Source organism: Strix uralensis, chromosome 4, assembly GCF_047716275.1.
Source record: "Strix uralensis isolate ZFMK-TIS-50842 chromosome 4, bStrUra1, whole genome shotgun sequence".
NCBI classification, from domain to species: Eukaryota; Metazoa; Chordata; class Aves; order Strigiformes; family Strigidae; genus Strix; species Strix uralensis.
The window spans coordinates 96,229,371-96,246,517 of record NC_133975.1 but is presented as its reverse complement, the minus strand read 5'-3'; the positions used below and the strand labels follow the sequence as shown (position 1 = coordinate 96,246,517).

The window sequence follows — 17,147 nt, the reverse complement described above, 5'->3', positions numbered from 1 at the left end:
AAGTTCATGATTAGATAGGCTTTGAAACTGCCCTTGTTAAAAGGGACAGCTGTGAAACAAATTTTTGTGATGTCGTTGCTTTAAGCTGAGAATTGGACCAAAACTCGTTTTGTGTATGTTAGGCCAGCTGGTGAAAAGTGCAGCTCAAAAGAGTGAGTTTTATTTTCTGTGACCCTGTCAGGCCTGCTGATACTGGTATCAGCAGGCCTGTCAGCATCACAGAGAGTAAGACGTACTCTTTTCAGCTGCACTTTCAGCTGCATTTCCTCTTTTCCTAGCAAGCAGTCACCTCTAACTAGCTAAACCAGTTTGCATTGGAATGGTTGCTTACACTACCAGATTAGGTCAGCAGAGCCTAGCAGTGAGCTTGAATACCACCTGTCATGTTTTAATTGCTTAAGTGTCTGGGGTTTTTTATACTTGTCCTATTTGTATATCAAAACCAACTAAGTCTTAAGGACAGAGACCTGGATGCCAAAAACTTTGTTTTAGCTCTGATATATTCTGATACTGGGCAGTTCTTCTCGTTCTCAGCATCTGCTGGCTTATGAAGTATGCAACAGTACTATTCCTACAGAAGGTTATAAGAACTAATCACTTAAGGTAGTTGAAATACAACAGTGCAGAAGCAGGATCTTAGATTTCCAGGCAGCAGGGGGTTGGGGCAGGGCAATAAATTGGAGAGGTCAGAGAGGGAGAGATGTTAGATTTTTACAAGACAGTGTTCTGAAAAGGCTAGCCATATCGATCTCTCTTTTAAAACTATATTTTCCCCTGTGTGCTGGAGTAGACATGATGTTTCTTTCTGTCATTTTATTACAGCAAAAAAGAAGATCAGGACCAAGTGGAAGGTAAGGAATGGAGTAATGTTAAACTTAAATTTTATTTTTTTTTTTAAAGTGCCTGATTAGCAGCAGAGTTAGAGATAGGAAGCTGATATATCTCACTGCAGCTGAAGGGTGATCAAAACTTCAGTTACAAAATATCACTGATGTTTTTTGCATGTGCAGGCTGGAACTGAGTATTCCAAACTTCTGTGAGTGGAAATTGAGATTTAGGAGAGATTTCTGAGCCAATACTGAATGTGCTGGATGGGGATTAAAGGAAGGAACTGAAAAACAACAGTTGGAGATGCACTTTGCAAACTGGAAACAGTCAGTGAGAGGCTGTGGTCTGAGTAGGAGTTAACTAGCCCACTACAGAGCTGTGTGGAGTGATCCTCTTTTTACAAACCATATTAGTACAACTCTGAATACTGCTGCAATGTGCTGTGATGTTTGATACCCCGTGCTGGCTGGGGCTAGCACAGGATGAGGCCCCTCTCATGGGTCTGGTTGTGTCCTGAGTTCCATCTCCTTTGTTGGTTTTGTGAATACAGTCATAATTTCAGTGCCTCAGTTTCCACATCTAGTATCATAACACTTAGGGAATAATAACAAAATTTAGTTGACTTTTTTCTCTGCCATTTTCCTCAGAAGGTGTTTACTATTTGTTGCTTAGTCTGGCATTTAAGGTGATTCTGCAAAATTTTCCTACACTGATGTGAAACTCTGGCGGACCAAAATTTAGTTATTTCAAGTGCTTATAGCAGTAATATGAAATATGATGCAAAATTTGCATTTGTGCTGCAAAACAAATGACAATATTTTTCCTTACTTGTCCCTTTTTAAGTATAATGGGCTATATGAGCTTTTTTTGTTGTTGTTCACGGAAGTTTATTTTACTGCTACCTTTGTTACAGGACTGAAACAGCTGAAATGCAGTTTCTGAGCTGCTGCTTCTGGTTAGATCTTTCTCTTTGCCTGCAGCGTTGCTACACATCACTGGGCCGATATGATTCATTCAGTAGTAGTGAACAGAAAAGTATGGAAATCCTCAGATTTAAGAGGGAAAGTGCTTTATTCTGCTTTTCTATTTTGTCTGAGACAGTGAAGAAGGCTTATCAAATATTTTCAGGCCTGGTTTATTATAATTATACCAGTTTCCAGTTCAACTTAGAAATAGCGGTTTTAGGGGTTTTTTTAATTCATCCTACAGTTTTAGATTTACTCAACACTAACAGTCCTTCTATGAAATCTAGAACAGTGAATTTTGAGACTTTTTTTTTTTTCAATTTTAATTTTTTTCCAGGGAGGAGAGGAAGTTGGGAAGTTGATTAGGGGAAAGAGTAGCAAATTAGCATTATTCTCCATTTCTTAGCATTGTAAGATTGGCTACTGTTTTTCTGCCAGGAACCACAATCACAAACGAGCATCAGAGGGCTTGTGCATTCTCAGCTGCACTCAGATGACGGACAAGATTTGATTTGTATCTATTCTGGGTTACTAATTTCAAAACAGAAATTTCCTTAATCTGGAGGAAAGAAAAAGACACTTTACAGAAAAGAAATTTCTTGAGTCATTTGATCAAACCTCCAATTTCCTGCAGTACTGTTTTATATGAAAACTTAACGTTAGCTCATCTTCTCACAACCTTTTGTCTTAAAACCGCTGGACTATATGTTCAAAAAACCTGAATTCTAAAAAGAAGATGCAGACAGTTCAGTCAATTTACCCTTTCTTTTACAACTGGTTCTTTAGTTTCCCTTTTTAGCTGTAACCCACAGCTCTCATATTTCCACTTTCCTCCTACTCAGGAATATTTAATAACTTGCCTGAGGGAAGACTAAAGAGAGGAGGTTGCTCTGCTTGATGTCCAGTAGGGTGAGAGTTGGATTGTCATTTGAAGACATGTTACTGGAGCCAGTTTTTGGTGACAGGGTGTTGGTAACACTGAGAGTAAGTTTAGGTGCAATTTGGCAGCCTGGTGAGGAATGGAAGTGTTTCCGTAATCTGAGTGCTGGACATGTGATACTGACAGAAAGTGGCACAATGAGAAGATTACAGATGACTGTTTTGCAAGAGTATAGGAATGTATTATGTGTCTGCAATATGTGTCCTTAGCCAGGTTTGTTGCTTCTTGTACAATGATTCTATCTGGTGTTTTGTTTTTGGCTGCAGAAACTTCTAATAATGAATATTCCACAGTGGTGCGAATACCCAAGGCAACTGAGCTTGAATGGATTTTTTCCCTGAATGAAGAGGAGAATGAAATTGTACGCAGTAAATTTTATTATGAACAGGTGAGATCTGGAGAAAGAGAGTCCAGTATAAGACGTTCCCTGGAGAACTACCTCAATACCCATGTCTGTCTGTCTTTCCTCAAATTGTCAGGCTCCCAGTTCTTCCTTGTGTATTGCCATCCTTAGCCTGCACAGTGACAGCATAGTCTGTGGCCACCAACTGATAGAGCACTGCTGCAAGTTGTCCCAAGGGCTCACTAATCCTGAGGTGGATGCCGGTCTCCTTATGGACATCATGAAACAATTGCTCTTCAGTGCCAAAATGATGTTTGTAAAAGCTGGAAGGAGCCAGGATCTAGCTCTCTGTGACAGGTGATTTATCAGATGTTCACTAGGGTGTATTGTCAAGACCATTATCCTTTTTTACTGGGGAGTGGAGGGTGGGAGGGTTTTTGTGATTGTACTGTGGACATTTTAAACAAGAAGAGAAGTTCATAATGTAAGAATTCAAATAGTAGAAATTCAAGTAATATGACTACATAATAATTACTGAGAAAATTCTCAGAGCAGGGAGAAATAATTCACAAAGACTGGGGTAAATATTTTGCTTCTGATATTGTGTATCTGCTTTCAATCTGTATTTCAATATAGGATTTTAAACCTGCACTTCCTGAGAATGAGCATTTTGCACTTTCCTCGAATTTTGTCCTACAGAGTTTGAGGTGGCAGGTGTAATATACATGTCACATGTACTATTTTGATTTGGTAACATATAGCTGCTGTCTGCAGTCAGCATCTGCCAGTGTTCCACTGAACGTAGCAAAAAACCAAATAAAATACAATCTGAATAGGATAGTATGATGACTAGAAAAACCTGGGGTACTGGTGATTAGGAACCACTGTTCTAAGAGTTGTCTTTGACATAAAGTTCTTTAAGTGTATGATAATGGTGAAAGTGTATGTATTTGTTTAACTTCTTTGTTTTCTCCTAGCTACATCAGCAAAGTGGATGTGTTGAATATTTTGGTTGCTGCTGCCTACCGTCCAATACCATCTTTGGATCAGATTCTTCTCCCTGCAGCAGTTACAAGATTAAGAAATCAGCTTCTGGAAGCAGAGTACTATCAACTAGCTATAGAGGTAATGACAATGAAGGGATGTCAGTGTTAATAACACTTCTTTAGTGGCTTTTGTTTTTCTCCCTCCTGAGTTTAGATGGATGTGATGTGTGAAATAGACAATATTTGAACAGTTACAAACTGAGATTAAGTTTTTAAACAAAGAAGAAATCATTTTCTGAAGACTGGAAAAAAAAATTCCGAGATGGAAAAGTCCTCTTGTTGTGGAACAGACTGATGAAGGGAAGGGTAGGGGCCCTGTCTGCTGGTACAATTGAAATTGGAATGGACTAACGGCAAGAAAGTAATTAAATGGAGGAATCTTGCATCCAGTAGAAGGGCTGAGATGTGCTTAGTGGCAGGACTTTATCTGAAGCTTGTGTGTTTGATTTCATTTGTCTGTAATCCCACAGCAGACATTAGTAAGGCAAATCAGCAGTGGAAATCAGCAGTGGTGGCAAATCTGTCTATCAGACCTCATCTGGTATGGTTTATCATCTTTTGTCTTTCTCCTGCTCCCAGGATTTTGTAAGCTCCTGGTTTATGGCATTGCAGTTTAAGAACGGGATTATGATACTACAAACAGGATTAGGATTTTTAAAGGGTAGTAAACTGCAGGAATAGATGACCTATTTGAATAAAACGGTTCATGTTTAAAGGCAGCTGGTCTACTAAAGAAAATCAGGAATACATTTGATCAGCAATGTTATGTGAAATAAAAAAATTGCTGGTGGTTTGTGAAGCATCTTCTGTTGCTTTTTTGAAAGCACATACCTGATGAATTCTGCTCTGTAAAGATCATCCGCTTTAGAAAAGTGGATGTGAAAATATCCTGAGTTTTAAAACTGCTGAACTGAAATTTCCCAGATGAATAGTTGTTTAAATTTGTAGAATAAAAAATACTTCCACATATGGAGATCGTGGGTGTTTGGGTAGTTGGCGTTTTGTGCCAATAATACAAAAATAATCAGTATGAGTTTTTTCATGTTTCGTTTTTAATGGGAAATGTACTCTAGGAAGTGAAAGGTCACAATTACAGACTGTGTGATAAGCCAGTTCTCCTGCTTTCTGTATTGGAACTGTGTTGCAATATTAACAAATTATTTTGAATTTAGGTTTCTACAAAATCTGGGTTGGATCCGGGTGGAGCATGGCATGCCTGGGGCATGGCTTGCCTTAAAGCTGGAAATTTAAATTCAGCAAGAGAGAAGTTTAACCGATGTTTAAAGCCACCTATGGATCTAAACCAGCTGAACCATGGTTCAAGGCTGGTCCAGGATGTGATACAGTACCTGGAGTCCACAGTGAAGCCCATACTCATTGCGGTAAGTCTTCTATTCAGTCTACTCTGAAAGGCTATAGCAAAGCCAAGTAGTGATGTTTTAATACACATCTTATAGCAATGCATGTTACAATATCAGGTGTTAGGGATTTTTTTCTTCTTTTGTCATGACTGCATATTATAAACTGAATATATTTGAGAGATTTGTTAGCTGTTTCATCGCAGTGAATTGGTGGCTGAGAACTAGATCATGGGATTTTATACTAATCTGGAGCGTACTTAGTGGAGGGGAAAGAAGCTGTACTGGTTAACATATTATTACTACACTCTGAGGAAATTAAACTCAATTCCAACAGTATGTTGTGATGCTGCAGTGATGTCGTTTTTCTACTGAAACTCTGATAACTTTGAAGGAATTTAAAAAAGAATTTACAAATGTTGTCCCCCTCTTCTTTACTTGTAAAAAAAAGCACTATTACGTGGTTTGGGATTAGCTCTGGAGGTTCTGATTAGGTACCAAAAAATTACTTTTAGTACTGAGTAACTGCAGAATCATAGTGATGAAGGACCTCTTAGCAGTACATATTTTAGGAGAATAAAAAGCCCAGTTTGAACTAAGTTGTTGAAGCAGATGTTAGTAGTGGAATTGTGTTTACATAAGCCTCCTGTCTGACCCTGGAAACAGCCACACTAGCTACAGGAACATTCAGCACCTCTGTTGATAGCAGAGTTCCAATGTAGTGTTTATAAAAAAGCATTACTGGATTCTCACTCCTCTGAAGTGATACCTAATTTGAAAACAACAGTAGAAGTGCTTCAGGGCTGAATTACAAGATCTAACTGAAAATAAAGTTTTCCTCTTATTCATCACCTATCGCTGATTCTGTTTTAATGGCAGGATGATGATTACTTTGCCACATTGAGGGAACTTGAGGCAACACTGAGGACAAGAAGTCTGTCTCTGGAGATGATGTGTGAGGGGAAGATTCAACACAACAGCTATTATCAAGAGTGCTTGTTCTATTTACATAGTTACGGCACTAATCTGGCAATAATAAGCTTTTACATGAGGCATGACTGTATGAGAGAAGCACTGCTTCACTTGTTAAATAAGGTGAGTAATCAAATTTGCCATCACCTAAATTGAAATTTGAAAAGTAGCTAAGAGGACTTCAAGGCCGGTCTAAGATGGTAATGAGCGTGATGCAGCATTCTGGGTGTTTTTCTGCACAGGAGTTTTCTGAGGTTCTAAATGTTGCTATACAAACTATCCAGTGACTGACAACAACTCAGTGACATGAAAAAGTAACTTTGATCTTTACATCTTGTGTTTAATCTCTCTTCCCCATTGTGTTGAAAACAGTGGCTTCTAGAGAGGAGAAAGTGGTTTATTTTTTTGATGGAGGTTCTGCATCAACAGCACTTTGTCTTTTTTCTGCAAAGCTGAAAACCTGGGAGTATTGTCATACAGTTCAGAAGAGAGAAGGAAAATTTTCAATTCCAACATGCCGATAACACTAGACACTTTACTCTCTATCACAGTGACGCTCTCTCTTGGTATTGTTTGTTGAACCAGACACCCATGTTTGCACATCTGTAACCATTAGGAATATAAGGGAATACAGGTTCATGTCCCAGAGAACAGAAATCTAGGGAAGCCAAAAAGTGGTTTCCAGGTCTCCCTTAAGAAAACTGCATAATATAGGAGGACTTAATGTCTGGAGAAATAAGTTCTGTTGGTGCTAAATTACAATTAAACCTAGAAATTATTCCAACAAGGTGCTCACTAATTTATTAAAGGTGCTTCTTGGGAGATGTGGAGATGTGAATCCATTACATCTCACCAGCTTGAGGGCTGATAAGTGCGTGGGGTTTTCTGTTTTCTTTTTTAAGTTTCTGTGCTTGTGTTTGATTTACTGATTTATTTTAAAAAATTATTTTAAATAATTCTTATTGAGAATGTACAACTTGAAGCACCAAATTCCATTATCTTCAGTCTGCTTATGAGCTTTATTTATTAATAGAAAATTAAGTTGTCTTATCAGCTCTGTTTTCTTATTGTATCATCAGTCATTCTAAGCTCATATACTCACCTGCACATTAAATTTGCCTTTCAAATGTGTCCTTTGTATCAGTTTAAATTTACCTTTAAAGAAAAGTTGCGTGTTTTTACAATGTTGGTGAAATAATTTCACTAGTTAAGTAGCAAACTTTGAAAATACTCTGTACAATTTGATGTGGAAGTTTTGGACAAGGAGACTGGTAGCAATCATGCAAGCCAGAGAGGAAGGTTTGTTACCCTAAAGCTGTAAGGTACTAAGATTCTGATGAAACATTTTACAGACGGTTGGTTGGAAACATTTTATGTGTACAGGCTTTGTAGCTTGTATCTTACTCAGATTTAAAAAAAAAAATAATTCATATCATGTCTTTGAAACATTTATGCAGGCTGTGTTGTCACACATGCTTCTTTCCATAGAAACATTAATATGTGAGGCTGCATTTGCAAGACCATAGTCAGGAGGCCAAGGGAAGTAAATATTCCCCTCAGCTCACTACTTGTGAGGTTTCATCTGAACTACTGTGCCCAGTTTTGGGTTCCCTAGTACAAAGCAGACATTGTCAAAGTGGAGCAAATCTAATGGAAGGCCATCAAAGTGGCTAGGGGCCTGAAGCACATGATGTATGAGGAGTGGCAGAGCTAGGTTTTTCCAGCTTGAAGAAGAGAAGGCAAAAGGAGATCTATGTCCTGTTTTCAGCTACCAAGTGTAAAAGAGTAAGAGACAGTAGAGACAATTTGGAGCAAGGGAAATTCCAACTGGGTATAAGGAAAAGGGGTTTTTTTTTGCAGTGAGGGTATATAGACATGGGAACTGGGCCCGAGAGGCTGTTGAATTGCCCTACTTCATCATGCTCAAAACTTGACTGGACAAGCCCAGAGAAGCATGACCTAACTTGGATGCCGTTCTTTGAGAGAGGGTTTGAACCAAATGACTTGCAGAAATCCCTTCCAACCTAAATTATTTATTAATTTTATGATCTCTGTCACTTAATACCCCGGTGTTATATAAGGAGAATGAACAAGCCACAGTGACTTTGCTTCAAGCTACCGTTCTGATGTTTTGTAGGAATCCCCATCAGAACTATTCATTGAAGGGATCTTCATTCCAAGTTACGAAGGTGGAAAGCTGCATATGTTAGAGAACTTGCTGGAAACCATTGATCCAGGATTGGAGAGCTGGGGAGTCTACTTGATTGCAGCCTGCAAATACTTGCAGAGAAAGAACTACTACCATATTCTGTATGAGCTGCAACAGTTCATGAAGGTAAGATGAGGGTCAGTGCCATCTCTTTCAGTGAAATGTTGAATACTGTCAGACTTTTGGTTAATTACTTTGGTGTAAATCTGCATGATGGACAAGTATATTTTTGCTACTTTCCAATCCTAAAAAACAGATAGGAAAGCCTGAGCCTGACTGAATCTGACTCGCTATGCATTTGTCATGGATCTGGTGCATTGCAGTAGCTTAACTACTGTTTTAAAGAAAACAGAGCATTGCCTGCTTTGTGTGAGCCCTTTAGTACAGACAGTGATTAGTGAAGGTGGTGTACTTTCGTCCATCTTAGTGTTCAGTATGTTTCTTCTAGGATCACGTTCGTGCTGCCATGACCTGTATTAGATTTTTCACTCATGGAGCAAAGTCTTATACTGAACTGGGAGGCAAACAGACATGGCTTCTAAAGATCAAGGACCATCTCAAAGTCTATCTGCAGGAGGTCTCAAGAAGTTCAGGAAGGAAAAAAATGGCATGCACTTTTCGGAAGAAAATGTCTGCTACAGATGTGTCAAGGTATCTATAAAGAAGAAGCTAAGTTACAGAAAAGGGGAAATTCAGGCTGCTTCTCCTGTGGTTGTGTTTAAGTTGGCTTTAGCTAACACATACTAGCTATGCCTGACCCAAACCTGACTTTTCCATAGTTGCAAGTATAGGGTTCCCATTACCTTTCCCCCAACAACCCAACCCAGGAAATAAGCAATTGTTTCTACTAAAAATATCAGTCTAAGTATCATCTACCTTCCTTTAATTTAAAAAACAAACGAAAACCCTACAGTGCATAGACAGCTATATATCAATCCACAAGTTCTCTTGCTTTTACTCTTCCTCTCTACAAAGCAAGCAGCTTTGTGGTGCTTATCTGCCTACTGGGGTTAACTCACACCATTCAACGATGTACAAGTTATAGGTGCCAGACATAACTGAATCCCTGTATTCAAAAGCTGAAGTGTAAATTTAGCCAGATCGCTCTTGTACTTGGGCTTTTATATCTTGGTCTTCTTAGGGGCTTTTTTCTTTCTTTCTGTTAGGCTAGACTCTAACTTAAAGGTGGGGGGGAGTGTGTATGATGAGGTAGAAAAGAGGGAGCAGATACTTATTTGGAATCCAGATTCTTGGCTCATTTCTTTGAAATAATGTGAACAAGTGCTCACCTTCAGCTTGTGATGCATGTTAAGTTCACTGATCTGAAAAGTATCTCATTGCTGCAGTCTTGGTTACACAAAAGACAAAGTCAAAAAGTAACTAATTATTTTTTGGATATATGTCTTATTTTGAAATGCGTTCAAGAAATTAGTAAGTTCACACAAATAGTAATTGACCCTTTCTCTATTTCAAAATAAAGTCAGAATTTTCCTCTTTCCAGGCACATCAATACAGTTGATCTACAGATGGAAGTAACAAAGTTCCTGCATCGATGTGAGAGCTCAGGAACCTCTCAAATGACAGGCTCCTCCTTGCCCACACTCTTTGGAAACAATAACATGAAAATGGACGTTGCTTGCAAGGTACTTCTATTTCAAACACAGCTCTATTTTTCGTCAACAATACTAACTTGATACACAGGTTGAAACATTTGATGGTCGGAGCAGCCTCTTGTATTTTTCATGGGCAGGTTACTTGTGCACCTATGCAACCTACTGTTTATCAAAAATTCATGGTTTTCCTCAAAGTAGTAGAGAAGATGTGAGAACTTGGAGCTCCTTTCATCAAAGTTCAAACTTTCAGAAGCAGAGGATCCCCAATACAGATAGTAATGTGCCTTTTGACTATACATCCTATTGTGTTTTGAAGCAAGGCAAATACTGCTATTATTCTAACCCTTCTTCACTTCAGCTCAGCTCCGTATGTAACTTGCCCGATGTCCCACAGGGAATCAGTGTGTGACCATAGACCCTATATTTGCTCTACTTGTTGGGGTGGTGCTGTTTTCTGACAAAGTAATGCACTGTCTTTTGGCCTCTGGGCAAAATCTGGAAATGCATTATTATTTAACTGTATGTAATGAAAAAATGAACGTGCATCCCCAAACTTGTCTACGCCTCTCTTTTCAGGTCATGTTGGAAGGCAAAAACATTGAGGAGGGGTTTGGGATTGCATTTAGAGTCCTTCAGGTATGGAAAAACTTGACATAACAAGCACTGTTATTACAAAAGTAACTCCTGCAAGCAGCAGTTGTTAAAGCAAAAGACTTTTTTTGCAAAATGTCTTTTAATCCCCCAAAAGAAAAACCTCTTGTGAGAAAAGTCACTAGTTCAAGTCTTAAATGTCTATGTATTTGGACAAAGTTTGGTAAGGAAATAAAGATGCTGCTTCAGTAGGACACTTCGAAACTAATTGGGTTGTACAAAAGAATTAAGTACAGCTTTCCTTTGCTGTACACCTTGTTCAGTGACTTAACTCTTGCAAACCACAATCACAGATGTGAGTAGAGAGGTCTGACTTGGTAGCTTTCTGCAGTTTGTGATAGCCATGCAAAGGCACAGTGAATAAATAAGGCCAAGACTATCTCTCTACTATTCTCCTGGCTGAGAGAGCAAAGCTATTTAACTGGAAAGTCTCTCTGGGGACCTCTCCTTCCTCATGTCTGGGTAGAAGTTGAGGCCCTTACCAGTCAGCATAGCTCATGAGCCTCCAAATTTTTTTGTGTGTTTCTCATCCATATATTAGGAGCTGCTAAAAGATACTGCTTCAAGCAGTGCAGTTTGCAGTTGCCTCCTGTCTGGGACAGAGGATATAGCAGGGCCACCTCTGGACAGAGGTGGCACACTGAAAGGGTATTTGTGGATATGGCAGGCCCTGGTCCTTCTTTCTGGTCAGGATGTACAAGGCAAAATGCCTGTTTGTAGTGAGATGGAGAGCCTTAGAAAAATTGTACTTCTTAGCAGCAACCGTAGTCACTACCCCCCAGGAAAAATGGAGCAGCAAGTCCAGCTGCCTAGCATCACTTCTGTTTCCTTCCTCTTTTTTTCTCTTCTTGCCTTATTCATGGCAGGATAAGTCCACAGCTCTTATCCTTCCTATGGGAGGTGTATGATGGTCAGTTGCCTCCTGTTTCTCAGGGTACATAAAGGGTGGCTGCTGGTGGGGTGGCTGGAGGAATATAGTGGGAGCTTGCAAAGTATGGAGACATGGGTAGGGACCTAGGAAAGATCTTTCACCAGAAGAAATAAAACTGCTTTTTTTGCCACCCCTGAAAGGGAGGTGGTAACAGTGCTCTTGTTCTTGAGCAAAATTGAATTTTACTAGTCTGATTATAGAAAACCTTTAATCCAGAGCTGAGCAGTGGTGACTGGAAAATCAGAGGCCCCCAAAACAGCTTTGACTTTTTGAGCATGGTGTGATATTTTGTCCTTAGGAGATATTGTCTCAGTTGTATAGACTCCCTGTGAGAGAACCTGCTGAGAACACGTAATGTCTTGCTCTGATGTTCCAATTACCTCTTAGGACTTCCAGCTGGAGGCTACAGATGTGTACAGCAAAGTGGCCAAGCAGCTGGTGAAGCAGCAGAAGTACAGTGAGATCCGGCAGCTCCTGAAGTGTGTCAATGAGTCTGGAGTTGCAGCAAAAAATGATGGGGATAACATTATCCTAAACTGTCTAAATGAGTTCAAGAACATTCCTGCTGAGGTAAGTCTATCCTGCATTGTGTCCCTTTTGAAGGAAAATGGGTATATACAATACAGGCTACAGGGAAACCATCCTGTGGTGTCTGTGCTGCTCTTTTAGCGAGTCCTTCCTATCTTCTGGCTCTGTACTACATGCATTGTTTAAAGGTGGGACTGTGTGGTTTGCCTTATGCAAGTTACTCTGAGAGGAAGCAATAAGTAGCTGTAGCATGCTCCTGCCCTGCACTTCCCAGATGAGTACCCATGATGTAGAGAGAAACTTTGCTTTGCAGGATCCTGCCAGACGCTCCTGATTGGAGTGGGAGCTGTTCCCTTCAGTGAGGCTTCCCTGGCTTAACACAGAGGATGTGTGGAGGCAGAAACCTCCTGCCTCCATAGGAAATAATTTTAAGATTTCCTTTGCTTACCAGAGTGTCTCTTCCATCCCAGTGAGGGAAGGAGGTGCCGTCTATGAAGTTCTACTGATCAGACTAGGGGATACAGTCTACGCCTTGGGGTTGGGGGTGGGCTACGAGGGCTGACTCCTGCTGGGGTGCAGAGAAGCTACAGATTCATTTCATGCAATGTGAGCCATGTCCCTGGGGGACTCCCAGGCTCACAGCTTTCTCTAGGGATGCCCCACAGACATGGCAGGCAGGAGGAGCTGTAGTAAAAGCAAAGAAGTGGACTTTGTGTTTTCTACATCTGCAGTACTTGCAGTTGGGACAAGGTAGCCAGCTAGCTGTGATCTCAGCAGCCCTTCCTCTGGGCAGGGGTTTCGTCCCTGATGGGTTAAAGTTTGCAAACTGTAGTCACTCTAAATGTGAACGCCTTTTCCCTTCTTTGGCTACAGGATCTTGATAATCTGATTCAGGATATGGACAGTGATGAAAACAAGGTAAGTAAAAGTACAGGAGAGAAACTCCTTTTAGCAAGAGCCGAACAGCCCAGTCTTGGTCTGCTGGCTATATGCTGTGCTCTCTTTCACCATCTTCTCTCTCATCCTCACTCAAGCCAAAGTTTTGAAGGTTACTTCCTAGATTGTAGAAAACACAGTGAAATCCTCAAGGCTTGGTGTTTGTGACTGTAGAGCTGTGACATGAAGGTACCAGTTGATGTTATCCCTATTAGTTCCTTGACAGTCCTCAGAGTGAGGGCTAGGCATTTGTTATAGGGGGAGGCAAAGTATTTTGAAGAGGTGCATTGGTGGGTTTGCTGGGTTTGTTACCCAACTTTTCACACTGGTGCATGTAAGTTTCTAGTAATGGCAGACAGCTAATGAGGATCAGCATACCTCCAAGATGACCATTTCAGCTTATTGTTTCAGGATTATGCTATTTCTATTGTGATCAAGAGTTAAATGATAAAACTTCTCCAGTTCTGATACACGTTTTCTCTTAGAGGAGGTAAGGCCTAAACTACTTTGTTAGCTCTCATACCAGCTGGCCAAGCCACTGGAGAGTCACAGATAGATACGTGAACTGTAGGTGCATGTTTATAGTTGAAGAGGCTGTGGTTTAGTGCTTGTGGATTGTGGTAGATCCTGAATGGCATAACTGGAAATAAAATCTTAAGATTTGCAACTGTCCTCTATCCTGCTCCAACTGACAAACTCCCTGTTGTATGTAGATTAAAAAAGGGGCTTTTCATTCTGCCTTGATGTAGGATCTATCACTGAAAGATGCGAGCTGTTCTAGAACCAGCAATGGAAGAAAATGACTGGTTTAGACTCTTTGCTATGAGGATATGGTAAACTAATGCACAAGATAGGATTCCTGATGCTAATTTCATGGTGATACAGTAAAGGAGTTTCCACAAGAGACAAACATAATGAAATACAGCGGTCTATCCATCTTTTACATTGGGATCTGTTCCATGCTGTACTCTTGTTTCATAATATGCTGCTACCACCTTCTACAACATGCTTCTGAGCTAGGTATTTCCAGTGAATCCTTGCTTAAGCTTGTCCTCTTAGTTTACTACAGCTTTCTAACCAAGTTCTGACTGCATCTTCTGCTTCAGATCCAGGCCTACGTGATGTGCAACAAGTTGCGATCTGCCTATCTAGTCTCAGTGAGACAGGAGAAGACCAGAGCAGTGCAGCTAGTCCAGCATGTGCGACAGCTGGCTGAGAACAGCGGCGATGACGTTGTGAAGGCCATCTGTGCCCAATGGCTCTCAGTGCACCAGCCCAAAATGAGAAATCGGCTTCCCCAGGGCACTAGGAAGTAATAAGTAATTGACGTTCACCATTGTACAGAAAGAGAAGGCTTCAAGACAGCTTAAAGGTGTGTGGTTCAGCAACCTCTTGGTAAAATGGAAGTCTCTTGACTCATGTTGTTGGCAAATGGATGCTGCTAATGTGCCTCTGGTGAGAGGAAGGGAACTAAATTACAAGTGCCAGTCCTGTATTTTGACAGACAGTCACTACCTCAGGGTGTTTTTTGGCTATCTTTTTGATGGGGTGGGGAGGGGGGCAGTTTCAAACTGAACAAGCAGGAATTTAGGTGTATGGAAGAGAGCACTTCAGTTTCTGGTTGGGGCGGGGCGGGGGGGTGGTTGTTTTTTGGGGGGGGGTTGTTGAACTTTTTTTTTTTTTGAAAGGCACTGAACTATTGTATGTTTTTTACTTTTAATCCAGAAAACCTATGTAGAGAGGACAGAAAAATCTCATCAACTCAACGTAGCCTAGAGTATAAAACTTTTTGTGATTATGGGTTTCCTGTAAACTTTTTCAAGATTGGAGAGATCTTCTTTTACAAAGACTGAAATTCAGAGATTTTTTAAAACCTCTGTACAAACCATTGCTACTGTTACTTTTTCCTTCCCACTAGTACTATGTGCCCAATTTCTTTAGTTTGTTTGAAAAGGTAGGAACTAATTCTTCATGGCAGGCTTCTATTTACAGTCACACTGTCTGATGTGTGCTATACATATGGCATTTGAGCCCTTACTAGATGGATGAATTTATAAAGGACATATCCTGTAAGGGGAGTACAAAGGGAAAAGAATCCTTTAAAATAGTTGAAAAATCATATACCTCTTTCTTTGCTATGGTAATATCCAATAAATTGTTGCAATGCTGCTTTATCACTGAACAGTTGCCAGTAAACTTCCACAGTTTTTCATCAGGTGTAGCAGAAAATATGGATAGAGCAAGCTGTGGTAAAATTCAACAGACAGTTTGTATTCCTGTCACACAGGGATTTTCTTGTTTCTTACCAGAATAATCTGTCCCTGTCAGGTACAATAGAATACCAGACTAAATTTTTATTAGCTGGATGTACTGTGTAGACTATATTGATAGGCTTTGCTGTGGAAGTGTTAGATTAACTCAGTTTTATGAAAAAGCAGGAATCTCTGTGTAATGGCTGTGTTCAGGGATGCTGAAAAAAGCAGCTGCTTCTCTGCAACCGTGACTGGGACATGAGAAGTGGGCAGAAGAATGGTAGACAGTAGCGGGACCTTCAAAAAGCAACAACAAACCATGGCACTCCAAGAGTTTGTGTTTGCTGTTCATGTGTATTTCAGCACAAGAAAGTAGTTCACTTTTTTGTTAAAAAGTTTAGTTGTTTACTTCAAAAGAAACAACAGGTTTTCTGAAGTATAATATAACTGTAAATAGTTTTAGTACATAAAATAATTGAGACTGTCAAATCAGAGTTTTGCACTATCCCCAAGCTCACTGTAGTGACAGAACAGACTTCCATGGTATTGAAAAGGACTTGGTCCATCTCCTTTAGTGTTTCATGAGCAGTGCCCCACTGACACGAGCACCTCTCTCGGAAGTGCTCCGCTCACTAGAGCAGGGATAGAAATGTCTAGGAGTGAAGCAGTCAGAAATGACCACATTTAGCTCCTGACCAGAGATTAGCATTGTCTTGTTAGTGAGCAGTACTAATGAAAGCTTTGTTTTCTTGGCCAGACTGACCTAGCTTTCCATCACATTACAGCTGTTAAGCTAATCCTAAAACACTATCCTTGTCTTCGATCATTTCCAAATATCTAATTATGAGGAGAAGGCTTTATTCTTTGTGGGTGTCCAGATCTGCATTGCTGTAATACCTACTTTTCTGCTCAAGTTTTCAGCTTATAGAGCACAGAGAGTGGAGTCTGCCATGCAGACTAGTTGGTTCTGTACCTGCCTTTCTTCCTGACCTCTTTGCACTGTACCTGATGCACTTTATGTAGTGTTTGTTGTAATTTGATGTTCTTAACCTGGAATCGTAGGGATCTTTCTCTTGCCAGCGGAACTGGAATTTTGATCCTGACTAACTAACTGCCTTGTGTCGTGAATAGTGCAGTTATTAAGGGGCTTTGAATTTTTGAGCGTCAAAAAGGGATTGAATACTGCCAGTTAAAAAGAACTTCTATGACCGAGGTTTGTTTACAATGAAAAAAGAGAATAAAGTATTACAACTGTTAACGTATCTTCTGTTTTGCTTTTTATCTTGGCATAGCTGGGGATCTCATTCTAGATCTGTATCTTGCTTTTGGCCCTGCTTAGCAGAGTAATTAGAAGGGGGAGAATTGTTGTGTCATGAAAATGTCTCTGATACAGTGTCCTCAATATTTAGATCAGTTGGAATATCACATCTTCAGAAGTCTTCCCAGTAGCTAGGTAGCTAGCTCAGCCTCATACATGTACTCTCACAGACCAGTAATCCTCTTTAGAGAGCTCTGCAAGTTAATCTCTCTTTTACAAGCCTCCCTTTGAGACAGCTAAATGAGCTTTAGTTCCCT

At 40.2% G+C, this 17,147-nt stretch overlaps 1 protein-coding gene across 7 annotated transcripts in view; it reads left to right on the top strand.

The window, feature by feature from the left end:
* Positions 1 to 16,834, top strand: part of ZFYVE26 (zinc finger FYVE-type containing 26) — a 51,640-nt gene extending 34,806 nt beyond the window's left edge. For 5 of the 7 annotated variants that reach the window (XM_074868085.1, XM_074868089.1, XM_074868084.1 and 2 more), the window contains 13 exons: positions 823 to 851; positions 3,000 to 3,121; positions 3,213 to 3,433; positions 4,054 to 4,201; positions 5,295 to 5,504; positions 6,360 to 6,575; positions 8,590 to 8,787; positions 9,110 to 9,312; positions 10,163 to 10,304; positions 10,851 to 10,910; positions 12,244 to 12,426; positions 13,258 to 13,302; positions 14,427 to 14,945. In XM_074868085.1, coding sequence (XP_074724186.1) covers positions 823 to 851; positions 3,000 to 3,121; positions 3,213 to 3,433; positions 4,054 to 4,201; positions 5,295 to 5,504; positions 6,360 to 6,575; positions 8,590 to 8,787; positions 9,110 to 9,312; positions 10,163 to 10,304; positions 10,851 to 10,910; positions 12,244 to 12,426; positions 13,258 to 13,302; positions 14,427 to 14,636 — 1,987 coding nt within the window. In that variant the 3' untranslated portion in view covers positions 14,637 to 14,945. Of the gene's footprint in view, positions 1 to 822; positions 852 to 2,999; positions 3,122 to 3,212; positions 3,434 to 4,053; positions 4,202 to 5,294; positions 5,505 to 6,359; positions 6,576 to 8,589; positions 8,788 to 9,109; positions 9,313 to 10,162; positions 10,305 to 10,850; positions 10,911 to 12,243; positions 12,427 to 13,257; positions 13,303 to 14,426; positions 14,946 to 15,045 lie in introns of those variants that run through there. The other 2 variants (XR_012628889.1, XM_074868086.1) reach the window with 2 other exon arrangements.
* The last annotated feature ends 313 nt before the right edge of the window (positions 16,835 to 17,147 follow it).